This window comes from Dipodomys merriami, unplaced genomic scaffold (assembly GCF_024711535.1).
Source record: "Dipodomys merriami isolate MVZ:Mamm:240054 unplaced genomic scaffold, mDipMer1.0.p SCAF_3, whole genome shotgun sequence".
NCBI lineage: Eukaryota > Metazoa > Chordata > Mammalia > Rodentia > Heteromyidae > Dipodomys > Dipodomys merriami.
In genome coordinates this window covers 35,264,094-35,287,533 of record NW_027204492.1, presented here as the reverse complement: position 1 = coordinate 35,287,533, position 23,440 = coordinate 35,264,094, and the positions used below count along the sequence as shown (strand labels likewise).

General features: G+C 35.5%; 1 protein-coding gene across 7 annotated transcripts in view; it reads left to right on the top strand.

Annotated features, from left to right (window-relative positions):
- Window positions 1-23,440, top strand: part of Pak3 (p21 (RAC1) activated kinase 3) — a 270,788-nt gene that overhangs the window by 215,590 nt on the left and 31,758 nt on the right. For all 7 annotated transcript variants that reach the window (XM_070039896.1, XM_070039900.1, XM_070039895.1 and 4 more), the window contains one exon: window positions 8,110-8,173. In XM_070039896.1, coding sequence (XP_069895997.1) covers window positions 8,110-8,173 — 64 coding nt within the window. The remainder of the gene's footprint in view (window positions 1-8,109; window positions 8,174-23,440) is intronic.

Sequence of the window (23,440 nt, the reverse complement as noted above, 5' to 3'; positions counted from 1 at the left end):
AAAAAACACATTAAGTAGTAAATTTTGTTTGAAAGCCATACACCAGTGCTTACGTCTATAATTATAGCTACTCAGGAGGCTGAGATTTGAAGATTCTGGATCAAACCTGCCTCATCAGCAAAGTCCATGAAACACTAATATCTAATTAACCACCCAAAAAAACAAGTGATGGCTTGGATCACGTGATAAAGCAAACACTAGCCTTGACCAGAAAAATCAAAAGAGACAGTGGGCACCCTTAATTCAGGCCCCAGTATTAGGACATAAATAAATAAATAAATAAATAAATAAATAAATAAATAAATAAATAAATAACACAGGTCATGTAGATTTTTCTCTCCATTTAGGAACATTTCTGTATGAGCAGAGAGTCAGAACCAGCAAATGCAAACAGCTTCCTTCTAAAATATCACTAGCAACATGCTTTGTGCACATACTTTTACCTCAGTTTGACAAAATTCTCAATATTTAGGTAGTTTTCTAAATCACGACGAATAAAAAAATAGGTTCTCTTCTAAAAAGAGTCAGAGATCTGAAAATAATATTTATTAAACTCATAACAATGTGTCCCTAATTTGACAAATTCCAAACCATTCTTCAAAACCCGGGGGATGGCGGGGAGAGGAAAAGTGTGGGAGGTGGGGGAGGGAAGGGATAGTGGGACAAGAACAAAGAAGGAAGGGAAGGGGTAACAATGATCGTCAAGTAATGTACTCATTGCCTTACTCATATAACTGTAACCCCTCTGTACAGCATCTTAATAATAATAATAAAAGAAAGCAGAGAAAAAAAGAAGAAAAAAAACTGTTCAAAAGATTCCTGATTGGAAAAGCCTACCTTGCCTCTCCCAAACTGAAGTAAGAGTCCCTATTCTTTACTATGCTTATCATAGTATAATTCATACTGAATTAGGCTACTTCCTTTACCAGACCATAATCTTCTCAAGGGCAAGGACTGAGTTTTTTTTGTCCTCCAATAGTCCAACTCCTATTAAATTCCTGCTTTGTAAATGCACCCCACAAGTGACAGATGAATAGGTGAATAAAAAAGTGAGCAAGCAAACGTGTCTTTACTATACAAGAAATTCGATTGACACAATGGAAAGTTAATTTCCCATTCCCATTTTCTTTGTAAAATAGGATTTTAGGGAAAGGGAAAAAACAAATCGTTTAAATAGGGATACAGGTGGACCCATTGCAACAATAAGATATACAAGTCGTTATGTCAAAAAACGAACTTTACAACTTTGGCAGGGGGGCAGGTTATGGGGAGGGGGCGGGATATGGGAAAGGATAGGAAGGGGAAACAAAGGAGGAAGCAACAATGCTTGATAAGAAATGTACTCATAGGAAATGTACTATCTTGCCCATGTAATTGTAACTCCTCTGTACGGTATTTTCATAATAAAAAATTTAAAAATAGGATTTTATAGCATGATACAATAAAACAATAAATGCTTTAATGTATTCAACAGTAAGCCATAGGGAGAGTCTAAAGAGGTCATGGTTGGGCCATTTTGCCCTCCAAGGGACATTTGACTGTATCTGGAGGGAGTTGTATTGTCATAAGTCAAACAGTGCTACTGACATTGAATGGATAGAATCTAGTGATACTTCCAAACATCCTACAATGCTCAGGGATACTCCCCTCCTCTCCAAAAATGTATATTTAGCTCAAAATGTCATGATTCTGAGTTGAAATATTTTGAGCTAGAAGTATATGGAAAAGGAAAGACTGGGTCATAGCTGTCAATCAGTCCTCACAACTGCAATTGCTAGATGTTAGTGTACTCACTTTACTGTACATGATTAATTATACTTCTAGCATAATTCTAGTACCAAACCTTTACTGTATAGCAACCACAAAAATTTCTATCTACTGAGCAGTTTCTGATCTGGCCCCTTTATATACTTTATCAGTATTAATTTTCTCAGTAATGCCTTGTAGTAGATATGAATATCCTCATTTTACAAGTCACTGAAGGTAAGATTTCAAAAGCTTCAGTGATGGAGTTACCAGACTAACTAGTGGTAAAGTCAGGGTTTAACTTCTTACACGTGAGGATTCAAAGCTTACGTGCCTCCATTACTCATTTTCTTCTGTGTATCCCAGCTATTTGTGTATAACCTGGAAAGAAGAATGTCACCAATTTGTCTGAATTATTTGTTCAGTTACTTGAGAATTGCCTCAGTTTCTCCATTTGTTCTGTACATGTAGACGTGATCTATGAGATGATATTAGGGTTTGAATTCAAACAGCTCTGCTTTAGTAAAAATGACTGATAACCTGTTACCTATTTCCAGTCTCAATAAATATTGCATAATGACATTGTATTTATACCTTTTTCTGTTAGGTGAAAAGCAAATGTTATTTGTATGGGCCTAAATCCTGCTTTGCTTGCAAACTATAATAGTGTTGAGCAATCTAAGAGGAGAAAACTAAATTTGATTATTTTTTAAGTCAAGAATTGTGCTCTACTATGTTGGATTTTATCCTAAGGGCTAGAGAGAATACACTTCCCTCTAGCCAGTGGACCATCTGTGACTACTGACTAAATTGTAGATCTTGGCAGGGAGAACTTGCAGAGAAATAAGGAAGTAGATACTTCACTGTCATCCTCACGCTTTCTGTGCCTTCTCTCTAGCACTTATACACAGAGTGACCTTAGACAAGTCAGTTTACTTCACTGAGCCTCAATTTCTTACTTGTGAAATGGGGATATATTAGAATTCTGTATGTAATTGATTTTAATGTACTTTAATATCCAGTTAAGAGGACAAGGATTAGAGTCAAAAATAGCAAAATTCAAATCACAGATCCTTTCCTGGTAACTGTATAATGTTTCCCATTTATTTAATTTCAGAGATTTTATTTCTTCATCCAAAACCCTGAATTAATAATAGCATGAACTAAACAGCAATATGACAAACAAAAAAATAGTTTTGGTAAAATAAAGCTCAGCAAATGCATGTAGCACCTAATAGGTACTCAACAAATGGTAGTCATTTTTGTATGAATGTAAAAGCCTTAGTAAGGTAACACAATAGGATAAGTTTTGACATGAGTATAACTAAATCTAAGTAATAGGCACAGGCAAGTAGTGGGTCATTAGGCAAGTCATTTGCACAATAGAAAATTATCATGCTATTTTTACAAGATGAGTAGTCATATTTTTTATAGTACAAATAGTGAGGACAGAGTCTTACAAAGGGATAGAATTTTTTATACTAAAACTTCATTGATGTAGTCCCTGGAGAAAAGCGACTGAGGACCTTGGAGTTAGGAATGCCATTGGACCTCAAGGTACAAATAGAAGAGCCTGTGCTAAGGAGTGGAAGAAGACAGACAAGTAGAGGAATGTCCAGCAACTAACAGCTAAGGGAACCTACTCTCCATGAATGAAGAAAAGGAAATGGTTGCCTCTATTTAATTGTGCTCATATTGAATCTCAGCGATCTGATTGCTAGGAGGTGGGTAGCCCACAGATACAGCAGAATATTAATCTTCCACATAGATATGACCATTGGCACCAGCCCAAGGCATCATGAATAGATGATATGAACAGATCATTTTTCAGTTTTTTTTTCTTTTTTTTCATTTTTCATTTTTACACAGATAAATAACCTGGGTTGGGCTTATTCATTGTGGTCTACCTGGCTTTGCTGGAAAATATATGTTAGTGAGAAATTGTGAAAGGGGCTATCAGCACAATTTTATAATATAGTAAATTTATCTTCATGCTCCCTCTTCTAGGGCCCCATATTACATAGTCCTCATCCCTCCTCTCTAAACTCTTCTTCCCAATTTACCACCAGACCGAACTGATATTAATTGAATTCTTGTGCTTTTGCTCAAAAATTGAAACCTTCATTATACTGAAGGTATAATCTTTTAATGGTGAGAGTTCAGCTAAGTGTGTCAGAAAATCTATTCATGGACTTTTCTCTTTTTTTTAATTTTATTGGCAAGGTGATGTTCAGAGGGGTTACAGTTACATAAGTAAGGTAGTGAGTGCATTTCTTGTTGAACTTGTTGCCCCCTCCCTCATTTTTCTCCCACATTCCCTCTCCTTCAACCCCCATAATTTGTACAGTTCATTTCCAACATATTGTCTTTGTGAGTATTGTTGTTGGTTTGCCCTTTGTCCTTTGTCTCACTATTTTGTTGTTCCCCTTCCCTTCCCTAAGTCAGATAAATGTATATATAATACCCAGGGTACCAAAATCAAATACAGTAACAACAGGGGATAAACCATAGGAAAAAGAAAAACATACAAAAGAAAAAGAAATCGCATACATTAAAATCACATACATTAAAAAAGACAACAACAAACAAAAACCTGACACCAAAACCACAACCACAACTCTATTTTCACATACAAGCATTTCATGATGTTTTTAATGTCTTGGATTTTAAGATGATTAAAATGTTTGTCTTTCCACTTTGATTTGGTTATTTTCCCCATTTTCTCCATATTATGTTACAAGGTTTACTTTGTTGTAATTTATAGATACAACTTATCATGGGTCTGATGAATGAGATCACTTTGTTTGTTTTGTGATGAAATTGTAAATAAGGCCTATTCTGTACACTTACCTAACATCAGTAGATGGCAGCACTCTCCTGTGAAGGAGTGGGTGTGGGAACACCATTTTAATTGAAGAGCAGTTAAATTCAGAAACTGAATCTCACCAAAATGGTCGTCTTTTGCAAATCGTTGTGAAAGATTTATTTCCAGGATTTTTTTAAATTCTACATACCATGTAAATAATGGGTGAATGATTTACTACCATAAAGCTTCATTAACTGAAGCCCACCAAATGGGATTGGTCATAATTCAGAAAGTGGCTTGGGCTGAAGATTATTTGCTTTTGATCAGTCTGTGGAAAAAGAGTTTGCTCAGCAACTTAATGGTAAAACTAAAACTTTCTTGGAAAACTATAAACTGCTTTAAACTGTAGTTTCAAGTGGCTTTATAATTGTCATTTTATTTTTAAAATACCATTAATCACTGACTTGAAGAAGAATTATTTTTGGGGATCTAAGAACTGTTAGATAATTTGAAAACTAAAACCTAGCAACTTAGAAAATTGTTAAGTAGGTTACATTCTGTAGATATAGTTTAAGTAAAATATGGCCTTCTGTTCATATTAAACCATGGGAGCATTTACGAAAGGAAATGCCTAATTTTGTTTGTTTAACAAACATTTACTGAGTTACTTAGTATCCTATACATTTCATGCTGAGCAGTGTGTAAAGAGGCATTGAGGACACAAAGGTGTATAAGACATGGATCCTGTCTTTATGACACAGTCTAAAATGGGTTGCCAATAGGCAAAAATCTGATCCAGTAAGGACAAAAACTAGAAGAGCTCCAAAGAGAGAAGGAGGAAAAGTATAACATTACAGAGTAGTTGCCAACTTTATTCAAAAGGATCAGGGAAGGTTTCCTAGGAGAGACAGCATCTAAGCTGAGGTGTGTTTGGTGTGGGGGTGGGGGGTGGGGGAGGTGGGGGGGGGTACTGGGGCTTGAACTCAGAATCTAGGTGCTACCCCTTAGCTTTGTTAATCTAGACTGGTGCTCAACAACTTGAGCCACAGCTATTCTTCCAGCTTTTTGGTGGTTAATTGGAGATGAGTCTCCTAGACTTTCCTGACCAGACTGGTGTTAAGATCTCAGAGTTCTAAGTAGGAAGGATTGCAATGAGCCACTGATGGTCAATTCTAAACTGAGTTTTGAAACTTGAAAACCTGGGATATACACTAGGAACGACATTCCTGTATGAGAATGGCATGTAAAGAGGTCTTTAATGCCATGCCACGAGTGTCTCTGTGATTGTGTCCTGTGTCTTGTTGATATTGTTTTTGTTATTTCTTTCCTCTTCAGCATGTTTCCTAGCTGTGTTATGTGTATTTGCGTGCTGCAGGCCTTTGTAACAACTGGAGGCCAGCAGCCTATTAACTGTATAATAAAGACTCTTGCAGGAACTGTAACTTTTCACTGCTGTTAAATAATCAAGAAACTCATAAACTGTTTAACAGAAGCTGATCATGAATTCAAATTAGTTTTTAGTCAGAACATCAGGTTCTAGTGATGAAAGAAACAAGCAGGAGCGAGATCATGAAGAAACTTGCAATTCATGACAAAAACTTTGATCTCATATTAGGGGCCCATCCTGAACTAGAGAGAAACAAACGATCTGGTCATCTGGTCAGTCTATACTTAGAGCATCCTGGGAGAGGTGTAGAGCCGTCAAGGACAGCAGTGGAAATAAGAATTTCAGTTAGGTGACTTTTAGAAGAGCTCAGAAAAATGATGATAAAAGACTCACTAAAGCAGCAGAAAAAGGAAGTGACAGATTCAAAAGCATTTTAGGGCCTGTAATCCCAGCTATTGAGGAGGCCAAGATCTGAGGATCATGGTTTATAGCCCCAAAAAGCCAGAAGTGGCCATCTCAAGTAGTAGAGCACCAGTCTTAAGCAAAAAAGCTAAGGGAACTCATTGCCCAGGCCCTGAGTTCAAACCCCAGTTCTAGCACACACATGCACAAAAATCAGTAAACAAATAGAGATCCAGGAGTCAGTAGACAGCTGCCAGTGGGGACTAAAAGTAAGGGACAAGTCAATAATAACCCTTACATTTCTGCCCAGGCTATGTAATGAACAATTTGACAGTACCAATGACTGAGATAGGAAATACAAAAGAAAAACTACAACTCAGAAGTTAGCTAAGTATTATTTAACAAAACTGAACAACGAAGATTCCTCAACAACCTGACAAACATATTTTGTTGATTATCTTTGTCAAGGTATACTGTCTATTATTGGGTCTTAATTAAATTGTTGTTTTCCTACCATCCCAGAGAATAGATCATTGTATCATTTAGTAAGGTGTACTAATTGTAGTATACTGTATAGCATTTGAATACATATTTTCTTGTTCTTGTTCACTTCCTTAACAACTGCTTCTGCTATAAGCACCAAATTAAAGAAACAAATATACTAGTCTAAAAAAGCATGTATGTTTTATTAGAGGGCTCAAAGAAGACTTCACAAAGGTGGTTGATTTGAAGTTACATTTAAATGATAATTAGGAAATTGTGAGTTAGAAAAGGGAATGGGAAAAAAGCACTTGCAAAGATGCATTACTCAGATTTCAAGTAGGAGGGATGGATGGAGAAGGGAGAATAATTCCAACTTAGAATAGGTAGGCAGGCACCAGATGGTGCTAGTGCTCAGGTGGTAGCAAACTTGCTTAGCCAGTGTGGGTACATCAATTCAATCCGTAGTACTGAAAAAAAAGAAAGAACTGAGTCATAATACTTTGTGATTAAACTCTTGTCTGCTAGACTCATTCCTTTCCTCTGTCATTCTGAGCACACAGCTAGGTACTTAGTATTTACTCAGTAGCCCATTGTCCTGCAGAACTGAATGTAGTTTGGTGTTCAACTCTACTCCAATTCATAGCAAATAGTTTTTTTTTTTTTTTATCAAATTGTATGTACAAGTTCTTAGATGTCTTAACCTCATTCTCTATAAAAATCAATTTACGAAAACATTTTTATAAATGCTGGGTTGTAATCAGTCCTTTTTTGTTTCTTAAACAGCATCAAATTTAATATATACAACAGAATTATTATTACTATTTAATATATTATTGTTTGTAAAACAAATTGAAAAGTAACCATTCTCATATATTATAAAATCATATGAACGCCGGGCACCAGTGGCTCATGCCTGTAATCCTAGCTACTCAGGAGGCTAAGATCTGAGGACTGTGTTTCAAAGCCAGCCCGGGCAGGAAAATCTGTGAGCCTCTTATCTCCAATAAACCACCAGAAAACCAGAAGTGGCACTGTAGCTCAAGTGGTAGGGCACTAGTCTTGAGCTGAAGAGCTGAGGGACAGCACCTAGGCCCAGAATTCAAGCCTCATGACTGACCAAAAAAAATCATATGAGAGTATTTCTATATTTTTAAATTTATAATTGAATTTGGTACCTTAATTTTATTATTATGGAAATCATTCAATCAATTCTGACATATTTTACTCTTCTTCTACCTCTCTGTCTTCCTCTCCCTTGTCCTCTCTCCCCCAACCTCTCTCTCAGGAAGCATTGTGAGTGTTGGCGACCCAAAGAAAAAATATACAAGATTTGAAAAAATTGGTCAAGGGTAAGTGATTGTCATTTGAAACATCAAAAATTGAGCATTATCAACATAAGATAAAATTCAGTAACTGCTTACAATCCTCGTAACTATGTTTTTCATATCCTGGATTGTATGTGTGTTTTATATTCTGAGTATTGCCTTTTCCAGCTGGCAGGCAGACTAGTCATAAACCTAGGAACTCTTCCTGTGGTTCTTCCCTATCTTTGAGCTGACAGTGGATTTTGATTGCTTTCATTGCTTGGGATGGAATCTAGGGCCTTATGTATGCCAGGCAAACACTCTACAGATAAACTACATTTTTATCCCAGAACAATGGATTTCATAGGGATGTTTTGATTACTACATGGTTAGTAGGTTCAAACTAATTTATCTATAAAGAGTAAAGTTATGGGAACATCTAAGTTGTGTGAAGACTGCCATTATTTTGTTCCCCCCACATCAATCTAGATGTTATACTAACATCCTATTTTTCTCCAACTGGGAAAGATGACAAAAGTTTTTTATTGAATGTTCTAGTTTTCACAAAGTTAACTGAATATGGAAGAAACACATGACTTCCATAAGTATGATAGGATACCTTATTTTCACCCAATATATTTGTTAAAGATGTATTGGCTCCATGGTCAATAAATTGATTTAGAAATCTGGCCTAGGCACCAATAATCAGAACCATGCAAAAGTTTCTTAGATGATCTTGGTCATTGGCTAAACATGTGAACCAGGTTGTGAGATAGTTCAGTGTATTTAAAGGTAGGAGTGACCAGTTCTGTAAGCCAATTGTTATTAGGTATAGCACTAGGGTCTCAGTATGAAACTAGGTAAGAGGGTCTGAGTAAGCAACAGTTTAAGACAGAAAAGTTTTGTTCGAAGATGTGTGTCTTTCTAAGTCCATATGCAAACCTCAACTCAGTGTCTTGCCCAAAGATAAATAGGTCAAGACAAGTTGCAATGCACACACACACACACACACACACACACACACACACACACACACACACACACACACACACACATACACGGGGTTCTGAAAACAAAACTTGGCTTTTAGATTTTACTGTAATATGATGGAGTCTGTGATAGAGTTATAAACAAGCAAAAGATACACACCGTACTTGGAAAAAGCACTCCAGGTCCTAGGTGTTAACATCATAGCCATTCACTATGGTTAGCACTTGAACACTTGATGCACTGCTGTTCCTTGTTGAGATGTGCTGTAAGTATGAAATACACAGTTAATTTCAAAATCATAATGTGAGAAAGAATATAAACTATCTCATAGATAAATAGTGTGTTAACTACATAACATGATAGCATTTGTCATTTATTGGGTTAAGTAAAGTCTATTAAAATTAATTTCACTCTTTAAAATCATTTAATGTACTTTCAATAGTATGAAGATGTGATGCACATTTTTTCTTTTCATGTTTTTAGAATATTATTTTAATTGATGTGTAATAATTATGTATATATATTTATGAGTAGTCATGTGATGTTTTGATATATGTATGTACATTGCTTAATGTTCAAATGAGGGTAAGCATATCTATTTTGTCTAACATGTATAATTTTTGTGATGATATTCTGGATATTCTATTCTAGGTTTTTAAAAATATACATTATCAGCCAGATGCTAATGGCTCACACCTTTAATCCTAGCTACTCAAGAGGCTAAGATCTGAGGATTGCATTTCCAAGCCAGCCTAAGCATCCAAATCTGAGACTCATCTCCACTGAACTACAAAAATGCTGGAAGTGGAGCTGTGGCTCAAGCAGTAATTGAGCCTAGGCCCTAAGTTCAAGCCCCAGTCCTAGGGCTTTTCCCTATTCTTGCCAATTCTTTTCCCCTCTTACCTTTTCTTTTCCCTATTCTTGACTATTATTTCCCCTGTTATTTATTACCTTTCCTCAGCCTCTAGGAAGCATCATTCTATCCTCAACTTTGATGAGATCAAGTTTTTCTCATTTTTACATCTGAAGAGCACATAGTACTTGCCTTTCTGCACCTAGCTTACTTTAGTTAACATAATGATCTAGTTCTATCCTTATTGCAAATAACAAATTTAGCCAGGTGCCGGTGGCTCACGCCTGTAATCTTAGCTACTCAGGAGGCTAAGATTTGAGGATTGCAGTTCAAAGCCAGACCAGGCAGGAAAGTCCATGGCACTCTTATCTCCAATAAAGCATCAGAAAAACAGAAGTGGTGTTGTGGCTCAAGTGGTAGAGTGCTAGCCTTGAGCTGAAGAGCTGAGGGATAGCACCCAGGCCCAGAGTTCAAGCCCCACAAATGAAAAAACACCACCAACAACAACACAAAATTTAATTCCTTGGTGACTGCATAAGGTTTCATTATGTATGCATATCACATGTTGTTATCCATTTCAGTAACTGTTTGATAGACACTTAAATGGTTTCTTAGCTATTGTGAATAATGCTGTACTAAAACAAGGGAGGGCAGATGTCTCTTCCACATACTGATTCAATTTGGGTACTTGCTCAGCATTCATGTTGCTGGATCATATGGTACTCCATACTATTTTCTGTAATGATTATACTAACTTGTGTTCTCAATAACAGTGTACCATCGTTCCCATTTCTCCACATCATTACCAGCACTTGTTATCTTTAGCGTTTTCAATGGCTGTTCTTTTTGAAGTAAAATTGTATCTCTTTGTGGCTTTGATTTGTATATTCTGATTAGAGATAATGAGCATTTTTATGTACCTGTAAATAAATGCAATGATTGTACATATTTAAGTCCATTTTTGTGAAATTTCTATTCATATATATTGCTTACTTTTATTTATATACCAAACCGAGTTTTTGTTTGGTTGGTTAGTTGGTTGTGGTTTTTGGCATTACTGAGACTTGAATTCAGGTTCTGTCACTTGAACCATGCTTCCATTGCCAGGTTTTTAGAGTTCCTTGCATATTTTGAATATGAAGTCGTTGTCAGATTTATACATTGCATGTATTTTCTGCCACTCTGTAGCTGATGCATTCTGTTGAATATTTCCTTTGCTGTGTAGAAGCTTTTTAGTTTTATGTAATCTCCTCTGTCCAATTTTTGCTTTTGTTTATGGCTCACATTATGGTTTTAGGGTAGTAGCACTTCTTTAGTTGAAGGCTTATCAGGCACTGTTTATTTGCTTATTCATAAAGTGCTTTATGGAGTTGTTTTTGGGGGAAGTGAGAATGAACGATATTGTGATTTTGTTTTGATTCTTCCTTCACACTAAAACCCAAATGAGCCAAAAGTAAAAAGAAGACATGATTTCAAATATCTCCCAGGTAGTGAAGCAAGACTAATTTCCCCAAGAACAAAGATTAGGCCACCAAGAGATTTTTGCATACCAAGGAGATTTGCCCTCCAAAATGTTATTTATATATTTGAGTTCTGAAGGTGAAAAGGAAATACCTTTGTAAACTTTTTCTCAAGGCAGCAATCTTTCTTGCCACTGCAGAAAGGGCTATTTTAAATTCCAAGTACACCATTTTAAAGAATGATGAGACCAGTTGAGAGTTCAATCATAGACTCAAGAAATGTTTAATAAGGCTTCAGAGAATAAGACGTTTATTTTGTTCTTCCTTATGTCTCCATTAGAATCTAACACAATGTTTCTGTACTGAGTAGCCCCCTCACCAATTTTGTATAGTTTTGATCAACAGCCAGCTGTTTTCCACACTCAGATAGTGCTTTCTCTGTCTGCCACTCCCACCATCAGACACTTTTGACTCAATAAATATTTGCTATATTAATAAAGATATTTGTCTTTCTAGCTCTCCTTTTACTCTGTCTTTGTTCGTTTATATGTATACAAATGTCTATTTGCCCTTCTCTGTTTCTGTCTCTTGCTGTCAGTTTTTCAGTGTTTTCATCTCTTTGTCTCTCACAATGAGTTGGGGTTACACATTGTATCTTTTATTCTTTAGGTATGTGTGCTGTAGAGCACACATTTACAAATGCTAGCTTCGTCTTTCTACAGTATATTTACACCACACACACACACACACACACACACACACACACACACACACACACACACACACACACACACACACACACTAAACGGTCATAATATAAACCAACCTGACAATAATCAAGATTCATGATATTCATATAATACTTATTTGTTAAATGGCAACTCATTTGTACAATAACAAGAATAAATAGAAAATTTTTAAAATTCAAATTATATATGAAAATAGTTTTTATAAGATAAAAGGTAGTAATTTAAATCTATTTGCTGGAAATTTTATCATTTGTCTGATGTACTCATTTTATTTCTTTTGAGCTTAGCAGATAGTTTGCTGTCTGTTTTTAAGTTTTTCTTTGATCGAGCCAAATATTTTTCCTTTATTTCTCTGCAGATTAAAAACCCACAATATTAATGTAAATTATGTTCAACATTTTTTCATGAATTATTGGCCTAAGCTAATCAAAGAAGTCTCAGTTCCAATGTATAACACTTTTCTTTGCATTAAGTCTGTTTGTTTTGTTTCGCTTTACCTGTTGTTATGATGCCATTAAATATCCTGCTAGCAATTATTTGGTACTAGCAATAATCAAGTCTCATTCCATTTTCAGGTTCAGGGAGCAAACAACTCAATCTTAGGAGCTGGATTTGAGAAAAACTTGCTCATTAATCATTCTCATCTACTTGGAAAAGTAAATTTTCCAGAGTGGGTTACTGCCATCCCAGCCTTCAGGCCTGGGGCCAGAGAATTAGGCTTCATCACTCATAAATCAAGATCAGAGAATTTAATGTCTAATCATGTCAGGTTATGAGTCTAAGGCTAAAAAGGACATTATTTTACTGTTTTCTGTGAAAAGTGTATCTTATATAATTGATCACCAACTTCTGCACAGATTTGCAAAAATGATAAGAAAAGAGAAAGAGGAGAAAGAAAAATTAAATAGAAAATGAGAAAGATAAAAAGAGAAGGAAGGCAAGAGAGAAGAAAACAAAGTAAGGAAGGAAAAGAGAGAAGGAAGTAAAAAAAGAAAAAGAGAGGCAGCAAGAAAAACAGAGTGGGGGAGAGAAAGAGAGTCACTAGTCTGGTACCACTCCAAATTTTCATTAACTCATGACTTTGCCAGAAGTTTATGTAGTAGAAACTAAAGAAGCTTTACTTTCTAGGATAGTTATGTAAGAAAATTCAGAAACTTTTTAGTGAATTTGTAGTATGCAATAGCAAAGTTAAATATTTTTAGTCAACATCTCTTATTTAGTCAGTAGCTAATATTGGCAATGTTCCTTCCATATTTTTCATTAATGTACTAGAATTCATTTTAAGGGTTTTCCTTTGATGAGAATGAATGAAAAATAGAACATTTTCTTTTGGATTTATAATGTCTTCTCATCAATGAAATGGAAAATATAAGGAAGTAACTCAGAAGAGATAGTTTAGATTCTCTTCACAAAATACCATTTTTAATTCAGTAAAATATTCTAGTGTTACACAGATACTTTTATTCCTCTGAATATCTGGCAGAAATAAAAAGAATTATATCAGCAAATAAGCAGATGGTTATGTCAGTTATATCAGAAAATGAGCAGAAAAAGCAAAGTGTACAGCTCTAGTGGTACAGTATTTATCTGGCATGCATGTAAATTCAATCCTCAGTACTTTTAAAAGGAAGGAAGGAAGGAAGGAGGAAGGAAGGAAGGAAGGAAGGAAGGAAGGAAATAAAGAAAGAAAGAAGGAAGGAAGGAAGGAAGGAAAGAAGGGAGGAGGTTAGGCAGGCATTTAAAGTGTTTATCATAGTATATGGCACATAGATAAGTAGTCCAATTATTATTAGGGTGAAAAACACACCCATGTTCTAGAATTATAGAATTACAGACTCACATGTTAGAATTATAAAAAAATAGAGACATAAGTATTATAATGGAGTTACATAGAATTAAGGGGATAGAGAGAATAGATACATGATTTGTTGCCAAGGAAGGGGTAGAATGAAGGATTCATAAAGGAGGGTAAATTTAATTTGTGACTTTGAAGATTCAGTTGGTAGCTATGTTCTTTCATGTAAATTTCCGTACAGCCTTTCATATAGTAGTTTCCTGTACTTATGGTTTCCACTAAAATTATTTCCCTGAATACTGTAAAATACTGATTTTCTAAATCTGTAATTTCTTCACAGTTATTAGCTAGTATACTTTTGTTGAAGAGAACTATACTTCATCACAGGACTCTTCAGCTACTATGGAATACACAAAGTAGTCAAAATATATCCTTCATTTTTAATTTTTAAAATTTATTTGCTTATTGCTTACCCTGGGGCTTGAAATCTGGGCCTAGGCACTGTCTCTGGGCTCCTTTTGCTTAAGTCTAGCAGTCTACAACTTGATCCACACACCACTTCTTGCTTTTTCTGTGCTTAATTAGAGATGAGTCTCATAGACTTTCCTGCCCAAGCTGGCTTTGAATAGTGATCCTCAGATCTCAGCCTCCTGAGTAGCTAGGATTATAGCCATGAGCCACTGTGGCCCAGCACATCTTCCATATTTAAACAAGAAATTTTCAGTACAAGGAGTTAGTACTCATATTAAGAAATATAAAAAGACTTTTATTTAAAATATTTATAAACCCTTAAATCTTCATATTTTCCATTTATTTTAATAATTTATTCATTATTATTTTAATGGGTAGTTCCCCCTCCTCCTTAATGGGAGTCCCTTTCACTGTACTAGTTTTGAAAGAGACCTTTTAAAAGCTTATTGATAATATCTAATACATGTATTACTGGTATAAACTTTCTGAAACTATTTATTATTTATTTATTTTATTATGGTTAGGTAATTGTACAAAAGATTTGCCATTTAACGAAGCAGTTTATTAATACAATATATCTTTTACATTAATATGTAGTCTTTATTGTAAAGATATTGTACAGAGGGGTTACAGTTACATGAGTAAGATAATGAGTACATTTCCTATTGAGCATTATTGCCCCCCTCCTTCATTTTTCCCCTATTATCCCTCCCCTACCCACGTCCCCAACTCCCCCCCCTCAACTCCTCCTCTCACTGAAGTTGTAAAGTTCGTTCTCAACATAATGTCTTGTACATCTAATTGCTACAATGGGTCAACCTGTATCTTTATTTCAGCATTTTGTTATTTCTCTTCCCCTGCCCAAATTAGAAAAATGTATAAACGATGCAGGACACCGGAATCAAATACAGTGAAAATAGGGGTTATACCATAGGGGAAGAACAAACAAAAGAAAAAATTCATATAGTACATTATAAGTACATTAAAAACAGCAAGCAAGATAAAACCTTGTGTCCCTATCTTGGGGTTCATTTCACTTAGCATCATATTATATGTTCATATGTACATAGCTTTGGAGCTTTTCTGCTTGTCCTAGACATATACTAGTTATTGCAAATAAGGGAAACAAGGAGACCTATTTTTGGGGGGCCTGGCTTACTTCACTTGATATAATTTTTTCCAACTTTATTTCCTAACAAATGGGGTGATGTCATTCTTTCTCATGGAGTCATAGAATTCCAGTGTGTGTGTGTGTGTGTGTGTGTGTGTGTGTGTGTGTGTGTGTGTGTGTGTGTGTGTGTGTGTGTGTGTGTGTGCATACATTGTCTTAATCCATTCATCTACTGAGGGGCATCTGGGTTGGTTCCATATCTTAGCTATGGTGAATAATGTTGTGATAAATATAGTTGTGCTGGTAGCTTTGGTATGACCTTGTTCGTGATTGTTTGGGTAAATGCACAAAAGTGGGATTGTTGGGTCATAGGGGAGCTCTGTGGAGTCTTTTGAGGAACCTCCATACTGCTTTCCAGAGTGGTTGAACAAGTTTACATTCCCACCAACAATGCAGTAGGGTTCCCTTTTGGCCACATTCCCTCCAGCATGTTTTTTTTTTTAGATTTCTTGATTATGGCCATTCTAACTGGGGTGAGGTGGAATCTCAATGTTGGTTTGATTTGCATTTCTTTTATGGCTAGAGAAGTTGAGGATTTCTTCATGTGTCTATTGGCCATTCTTATTTCCTATTTAGAGAAGTCTCTCTTTAAGTCTTTAAGCCCACTTATTAATTGGGCAGTTGTTTCTTTGAGGATTTGTTGTTGGGGGATTTAATTTTTTGAGTTCCAGGTATATTTTAGATATGAGACCCTTGTCTGGTGTATGGCTAGGAAGGATCTTCTCCCAATCTGTGGGCTTTCTATTGATCTTGCTAGCTATGTCCTTTGCCATGCAGAAGCTCTGCAGTTTCATGCAATCTCATTTGTCCAACCTTTCTTTGATTTGTTGTGTTTCTGGGTCTTTATTAAGAAAATTTCAGCCTGTGCCAAGGAGCCCTAGAGTTTCTCCTATTCCTTCCTGAAATGTTTTCAGGGTGTCTGCTTTTACTTCGATGTCTTTGATCTATTTGGAGTTGATTTACAATGTATCTTTGAAATAATTTATTTTTAGCATTTTCTTTAAATTCTGACCTGTAATCTATGAACATCTAAAACCAGCTTTGATTGAAAATATTTTAATATGTCTCTCCTGGAGTAAACTTTGTGGATATAAACAAGTGAATAAGGCAAATTATATTTCATGGCATGAAGATTTTTGTAATGATTTGAATATAAAGCAAGTCCTGTTTTTGAAGGATGGATCTTAATGGTTTAGTTTGTATATTTTTAACACAACATACCTATACTGTAGCATAATGTTTACTTCATTTTCTGTTGTTTGTCTGATTTCTGGAGCTCGTATTACATCAATATTTAATTCTTGTAATATATACAGTGTTTTATTATTTTTTTTATTGTGAAAATACTGTACAGAGGGGTTACAATTACATGGGCAAGATAATGAGTACATTTCTTATCAAGCATTGTAGCCTCTTCCTTTGTTTCCCCTTCCCATCCCTTCCCAGCCTCCTCCCACCCCCTCACCTAATCCTCCCCCCACACACACACCAAAGTTGTAAAGTTCGTTTTCGACATGACAACTTGTACTTCTCATTGTTGCAACAGGTCCACCTGTATCCTTATTTAAACAACTTATTTTTCCCCTTCCCCTCCACAAATTATACCGACATCAAATACAGTGAAAGCAGGGGTTATACTGTGGGGGAGGGATATACAAAGATATGAATTTAAATGTTTTTTTTCTTTCATGCATTTGTTCCTAACGCATTTATAAGATTATTTCTTTGTTTCACAGTGTTTTATTGCCTGGAAATACCATAATTTATTTACACAGATGTCTATTAGTGGACATTTACTTCATTTCTGATATGTCCCTGTTATCAACAGTCATTTCATACCTATGAAAATTAATCACTGGGATAAGTTTCTAAAATGCATTCATCACATAGAAGGATATATTTATTTTTAATTTCCATGTTGCCCTCCATAGTGGTGTTCCATTTAATAGTCTATCAACAGTGCATGATTATGTATCTTTACTCACAATCTTCTAGTTATTTATTTGCTATTTCAGTACATCAATAAAAAACCCATCTCCACAGTAACTTTTAAATAGAAACTCTATAAGAAAAAAGCTCTAGCCAGAAAATTTGTGGAAAAACAAAAAAAATCTATTCTTTTTTTAGCAATTTTTTATTGTGATTAAGTGATTATATAACTTTCACAAATTTCACAGTATTTTGAGATAGTAATACTTAGTTAAAAATCACAAACACATTCTAACCTTCATGAGCAAATTGTCTTTATCATGGTCTATAAAGTTTATGAGTTCTATGATCTTTGACAATATAGTTATTTCTTCCACATCGGGTGATATGTACATTTCTTTCCTTTTGCTTAGTGTCAGTTGTTCCCTCTTTCCCACTCATTCTCCCTCCCATCGCTGCCACTGAGTTGCTTAGTTCATTTTGATCTATTCTTAAGAATTCATTAGTGGGTTGGAGTTGTACCTCAGTTGGTAGAATGTCAACTTAGCAAGCTCAAGTCCCTGAATTCAAACCCTGGTACTACCAAAATGCAAAAAAGGAAATCATTAATCAAATAGTTTGAATGATTAATATTGGCATAATGCCAAAGTGTCATGCATTTCTGTACAAATTAGATCAGCCACATACCTATGCTTCATAGAAAATGACAATAGGAACACTAAAATAATTTTTCTCTTCAACATCAAATTATATATCTGATTAAAGGAATTTTATGTAGCATCTGGTTCTTTGTCAGTCATATCATTGTATAGAATTGCAATATGATCAATTTATTGATAATTGCAAACAAACTTTACTACTAGCTTATGTTTATTCGAGCTCTAAGTCCCTGAAAATTAGATTTAGTTTTAAGGCTAGAGTAATTAAATATATCCTGCTAGATATATTTCCAATTTATCATGACTCAATGTGGAGCTCCCTTGTTATTCTAACATCAAGTTCCCATATTGAAGATAAATAGTTCTGAATCTTTTTGCTTAAGGAATTTGATGAATGACAGCTTGATTTAAAGGATCTGGCAGAAGAGTGTATATAGGACTCAGGAGTACGTACTAAAAATAAAATCTCTGCCTTGTTTTTGTTCATGAAACTATGAGCAAGAACAGAAGTAGTGCCTGGTGTGCTTACAGAGTTATTCTTTTGATAGGACTACCCACTCAAAAAGTGTTTTCTTCCTCAATGGCTCAATTCTGGGCCACAGAAAGAAGAGTCCTACTAAGAAGCACTTAGTAGTCAGATCTCTATAACAGGTTTTGTGATATAGGAGTTTAGAAATACATTAGCATTAGTGAAGAACAATGATTATGAGCAATGGAGAATGGCTTTTGTTCTACTTAATGCTCTTAAATGCACTGTGCTACTCCATCAGCCACCATTAGCAGATTTGGCATTTTAAGTTGTTTTGTCCATCCATTGTAATGAGCTTGTTTTAAGCCACTTACTCCCTTTCCTTTTCCAACCAGGAGCCTTCACTGTGAAGCAGCTGCTTAAACTGAATGTTGGAGTGAATAGCTCTGAGCTAGCTGGCCTTTCTAGGGATTAAACTCTGCCACTGTGGCCCATTATCACTGGACTATAACCCACTGAGCTTTTTGGCCTCACAGCAACAATATGTTACAGCTGTATTTAAAAGTAGATGACCATGAAGAGTCATGGCCTTGCTAAAGAACAGAAAATTCCCCATTAAAATGTGTAATCCTACTAAATAAAGATTATACTACTTGGCCAAGGCTGCATCCTATGAGATTAGGTAGTGAAATAACATGATTGTTACATTATTTTATTTTATTTTCTACTTTAGAAATGCATTTTTGAGAGGTAAATTAATACAAAAGAAAATACTCTGATGCTTTCCTTTTGGAAAGTGATTGCACATAGTGGCAGCACTGTTCTTCACCACTTCTGACCCCTAAATGATGCTTTTTTTTACTTCTACACTTAAGTCTTAATAAGGCAAGTAAATGTTTGCTAGTGTTGAATAATACACGTATCTTTATTTTAATGACAAGTGCATTAATATACAGACATACCTTCTAGATAGAATCCTATAAATAACCTTTTGTAATATTCAACAGAAAATAAAGTCTAGTCCTAAAAAAAAAAGAATCAGAATTCAGAAACATTTGAAAGTTTGTGTCAAAAGAATCAAACATGCTCTACCCTGGCAAAAAGTAAATGGCTTAAAAAGAACATGGGGACTAATGAAGCAAAAAATTAGAGGAAAGATACATATTTGGGAGAGGCAGTTCAAATAACATATACAGTGAGTACTTGGGGAAGTAGCACACTTTTACTTGGTGTTGATAAAAAATACTAAAGATCTATTTTTAAAATCATGAAATGAAAGCTAAAACCATGAGCTATAGGAGCAAACTGATACATTTTAAAGTTCAGCTGTTGAATAACTGTATAACCTTGGGCAAGCTACTTACTATTTGCCAATTTTAATGTATTCCTTTGCAAAATGAGTGTAGTGTTGCATGGGATGGAAATTGAGATAGTCTACATCCACAGGAATAGCAGAAGAATGTCTTAATGAATTATACAGCTTTTTCTATCAGCAAGTAGATATTAAAAATTGCCATACTGACTGGATCAAATTATGGACTGTGACTTTATTAGAACTATATTTATACCTATGAATCCTTAAATGGAAACAGTGCCTGTCCCTCGGGATCTCTCACTTTAATTCCCTTTTGACTTACCTTGGACCTCATTGAGCCCTTCTGCTTCCTTCCCCCCTCCCCACCCCCCCACCCCCCCTACCCCCCCACCCACCCCCGCTCTTTGTTCCCTCGTCCATAAGATTTCCCTAGCCTTACCATGTTTCTACTTTGGCCCATATTCAGGATCATGGCTTTGACATTGGCTCTTAGCAGGAAACATCAAAACTTGATGAAGGATGCTGATAATTAAATGGGCTTGTCTTATGAGGAAAGGGAAGAAATAGTGAATTGCTTGTTTATTTCTAGACCTTTTGGGCTAGATGCCAATGTTTCTATTTGAGGATTATGCACTTGGCAGTGTCAGAGAGAAACCATTGATAAAATATATAATGTGATGCCAAAAACAAAGCTGTGCTACTCATCACCCTGTAATTGATGATGAGGCCTAATGGTTGAGCAATGTATTAGTCTAATATTCTTTTTGTTTTGGTAGGTCGTGGGGCTTGAACTCTGGGCTTGGGCACTGTCCCTCAGCTCTTCAGCTCAAGGCGAGCACTCTACCACTTGAGCCACAGTGCCTCTTCTGGTTTTCTGGTGGTTTTATTGGAAATAAGAATCTCACGGACTTTCCTTCCCGGGCTGGCTTTGAACCATGATCTTCAGCTCTTAGCCTCCCGAGTAGCTAAGATTACAGTGCCCGGCTTGGTTTAATATTCTTTTTTTTGGGGGGGGGTCTTGTCATGGGGCCTGAACTCTGGCCCTGGGCCCAGTCCCTCAGCTCTTCAGCTCAAGGTTAGCACTCCACCACTTGAGCCACAGCGCTACTTCTGGCTTTTTTCTTTTTGCTAATGTGGTGCTGAGGAATGGAACCCAGGGCCTCATGAATGCAAGGCAAGCGCTCTACCACTGAGCCACCTTCCCAGCCCCAATATTCTTTAACTATAGTGTAAGTTAACTAAAGTGTTTAAGTTCAGAGTTAGGAGACTTGATCACTTACTAGTTATTTTATATTGCACAAATCTTTCCCACTCTAAGGGTTTCAGATTTCCCTCTACAAAGAAAATATTAAGCAGGATGATCCCAATTCTACCTTGAATCATACTACTGCATAAAATTTTCCACCATCTGACTGTTTGATATATTTTACTATAATGATCTCTCTTCAATATAACCAGAATGGAAGGATAATAGGTATCAATGTAATTAACAAAAATCAAATTGGCAATGATGATCCTTTTAGTACACCAGCCCCAATACTTCAGAAAATTAACAGTTTTAAACCCATCTTTCTCAGTTTCTGGAATCTTTATATCCTAAAATGCTGAAAGATATTGATATAAAATTAAAATGAACTAAAACTTTGTTTTGTAAAGATGTATAGTGAGATATTTCAATATACCCCAGGATGTTATAAGCTCATCTTTTGGGAATCAGTGTGACGTATAGTTGGTTGAAGGATTATTTCTTTGGATCTTTGAATACACTATTGTACTTCAGTTATTAGAAAGAGAGAGCTTCTCAGCTTTACCACTAAAAACTGCTTTGATTACTTATCTCTGTTAATTCCAGGCTACAAGTAATTTGGCCATTATGCCAAATCTACAAATTGTTTATTTTGTACTTTATTAAACACAAAATGCACATAACTATTCACAGATCTTTGATGGCATGTAATATCCAACATAATCACAAGTTAACATAATTTTAGCTAAAAGGAAACAAATTTGAATTAACTTTTATCTTAGGTAATTATTGAATTTTTATTATGAATTTTGGAACCTGTTATGTTGATTATTCACAGATACTAAAAGAGCTTTCTAATCATCCATGGATTACAATTTGGAGATTCATAACAATATTAGGAGACAACTAAATAATTACAATGATCAGTATTGCTAATGTTTATTGAAAAACTACAATTCATCAGGACTGTATATATTTTAAACATTGCATATATTTGAATTCCCTTTGAATTATCTTTACTTACCCAGAGTCACATAGCTAGGAACTAGTAGAATTTGAACCAAGGGATGATAGGGAAGATGGGAAAAAGGAATACTCCTCTCATCCCAACAGTGTGCAATTATGGCTCTTGAGGCAATTGAGATCTCTCAAATCCAAGAAATTCTCATTTAGCTGATTCAGAAATTAACCTGAAATCATTGGATATAAAAATAGAATAGAACTGGGGTGAATAGAAATGTTAGTCATGCATCCTTACTTCTGGCTTATTTCACCTAACATAATTTTTTCTAAGTCTTTCCATTTCTTTACAAATGGTACAATAACATGCTTTCTAATAAATAGGTAAAATTCCAATGTGTATGCATATTACATTTTCTTGATCCATTCCTCTGTTAATGGATGTAGCCAATTCCATACTTTGGCTATTGTGAATAGTGCTGCAATGAACATGGTCATGCTGATGGTTTTACCGAATCCTAGTTTATAATCTTTGGGGTAAATACCTGTCCAGAAATTGACAGATTGCAGAGTAGTTCCATGTTCAATTTTTTGGTAAACCTCCACATTTCTTTCCAGAGTGGTTCTACAAAATTGAGAAGAAGAATTTTTGGTAGGGGAAGGATGGGTGAGAATGTTGACAAAGATTTATGATATTCATATATATGCTTTGTTAAATGGCAACTCCTTTGTACAACTACTTAATGGTAATTCTTAAAAATCAAAAAAAAAAAAGGAAAACTGAACGAAAGAAAAAAGAAAAACTATTTGTAACTTATACCCAATATTATACCCTAAAATTTCAGGGTCTTTAAACTTCTGTAAATTACGAATTTGTGTTGTAAAACTTACGGTATTAAGCCAGTCGCTGGTGGTTGATGCCTATAATCCTAGCTACTACGAAGGCTGAGATCTTAGAATCGCGGTTCAGAGCCAGCCTGGGCAGGAAAGTCCGTGAGACTCCTATCTCCAATAAAAACCACCAGAAAACTGGAAGTGGCGCTGTGGCTCAAGTGGTAGAACTTTAGCCTTGAGCTGAAGAGCTGAGGGACAACACCAATGCCCAGAGTTCAATCCCCAGGACCAACCAAAAAAGAAAAAAAAAGTAAAGTGTTGGGATCCCATGATTAGGACTTTAGCAATTTTAAGACAAAGGGAGTGGAGGACAAAACCCCAAGTATTTGAAAGATGATTTCTTTGTTGCTT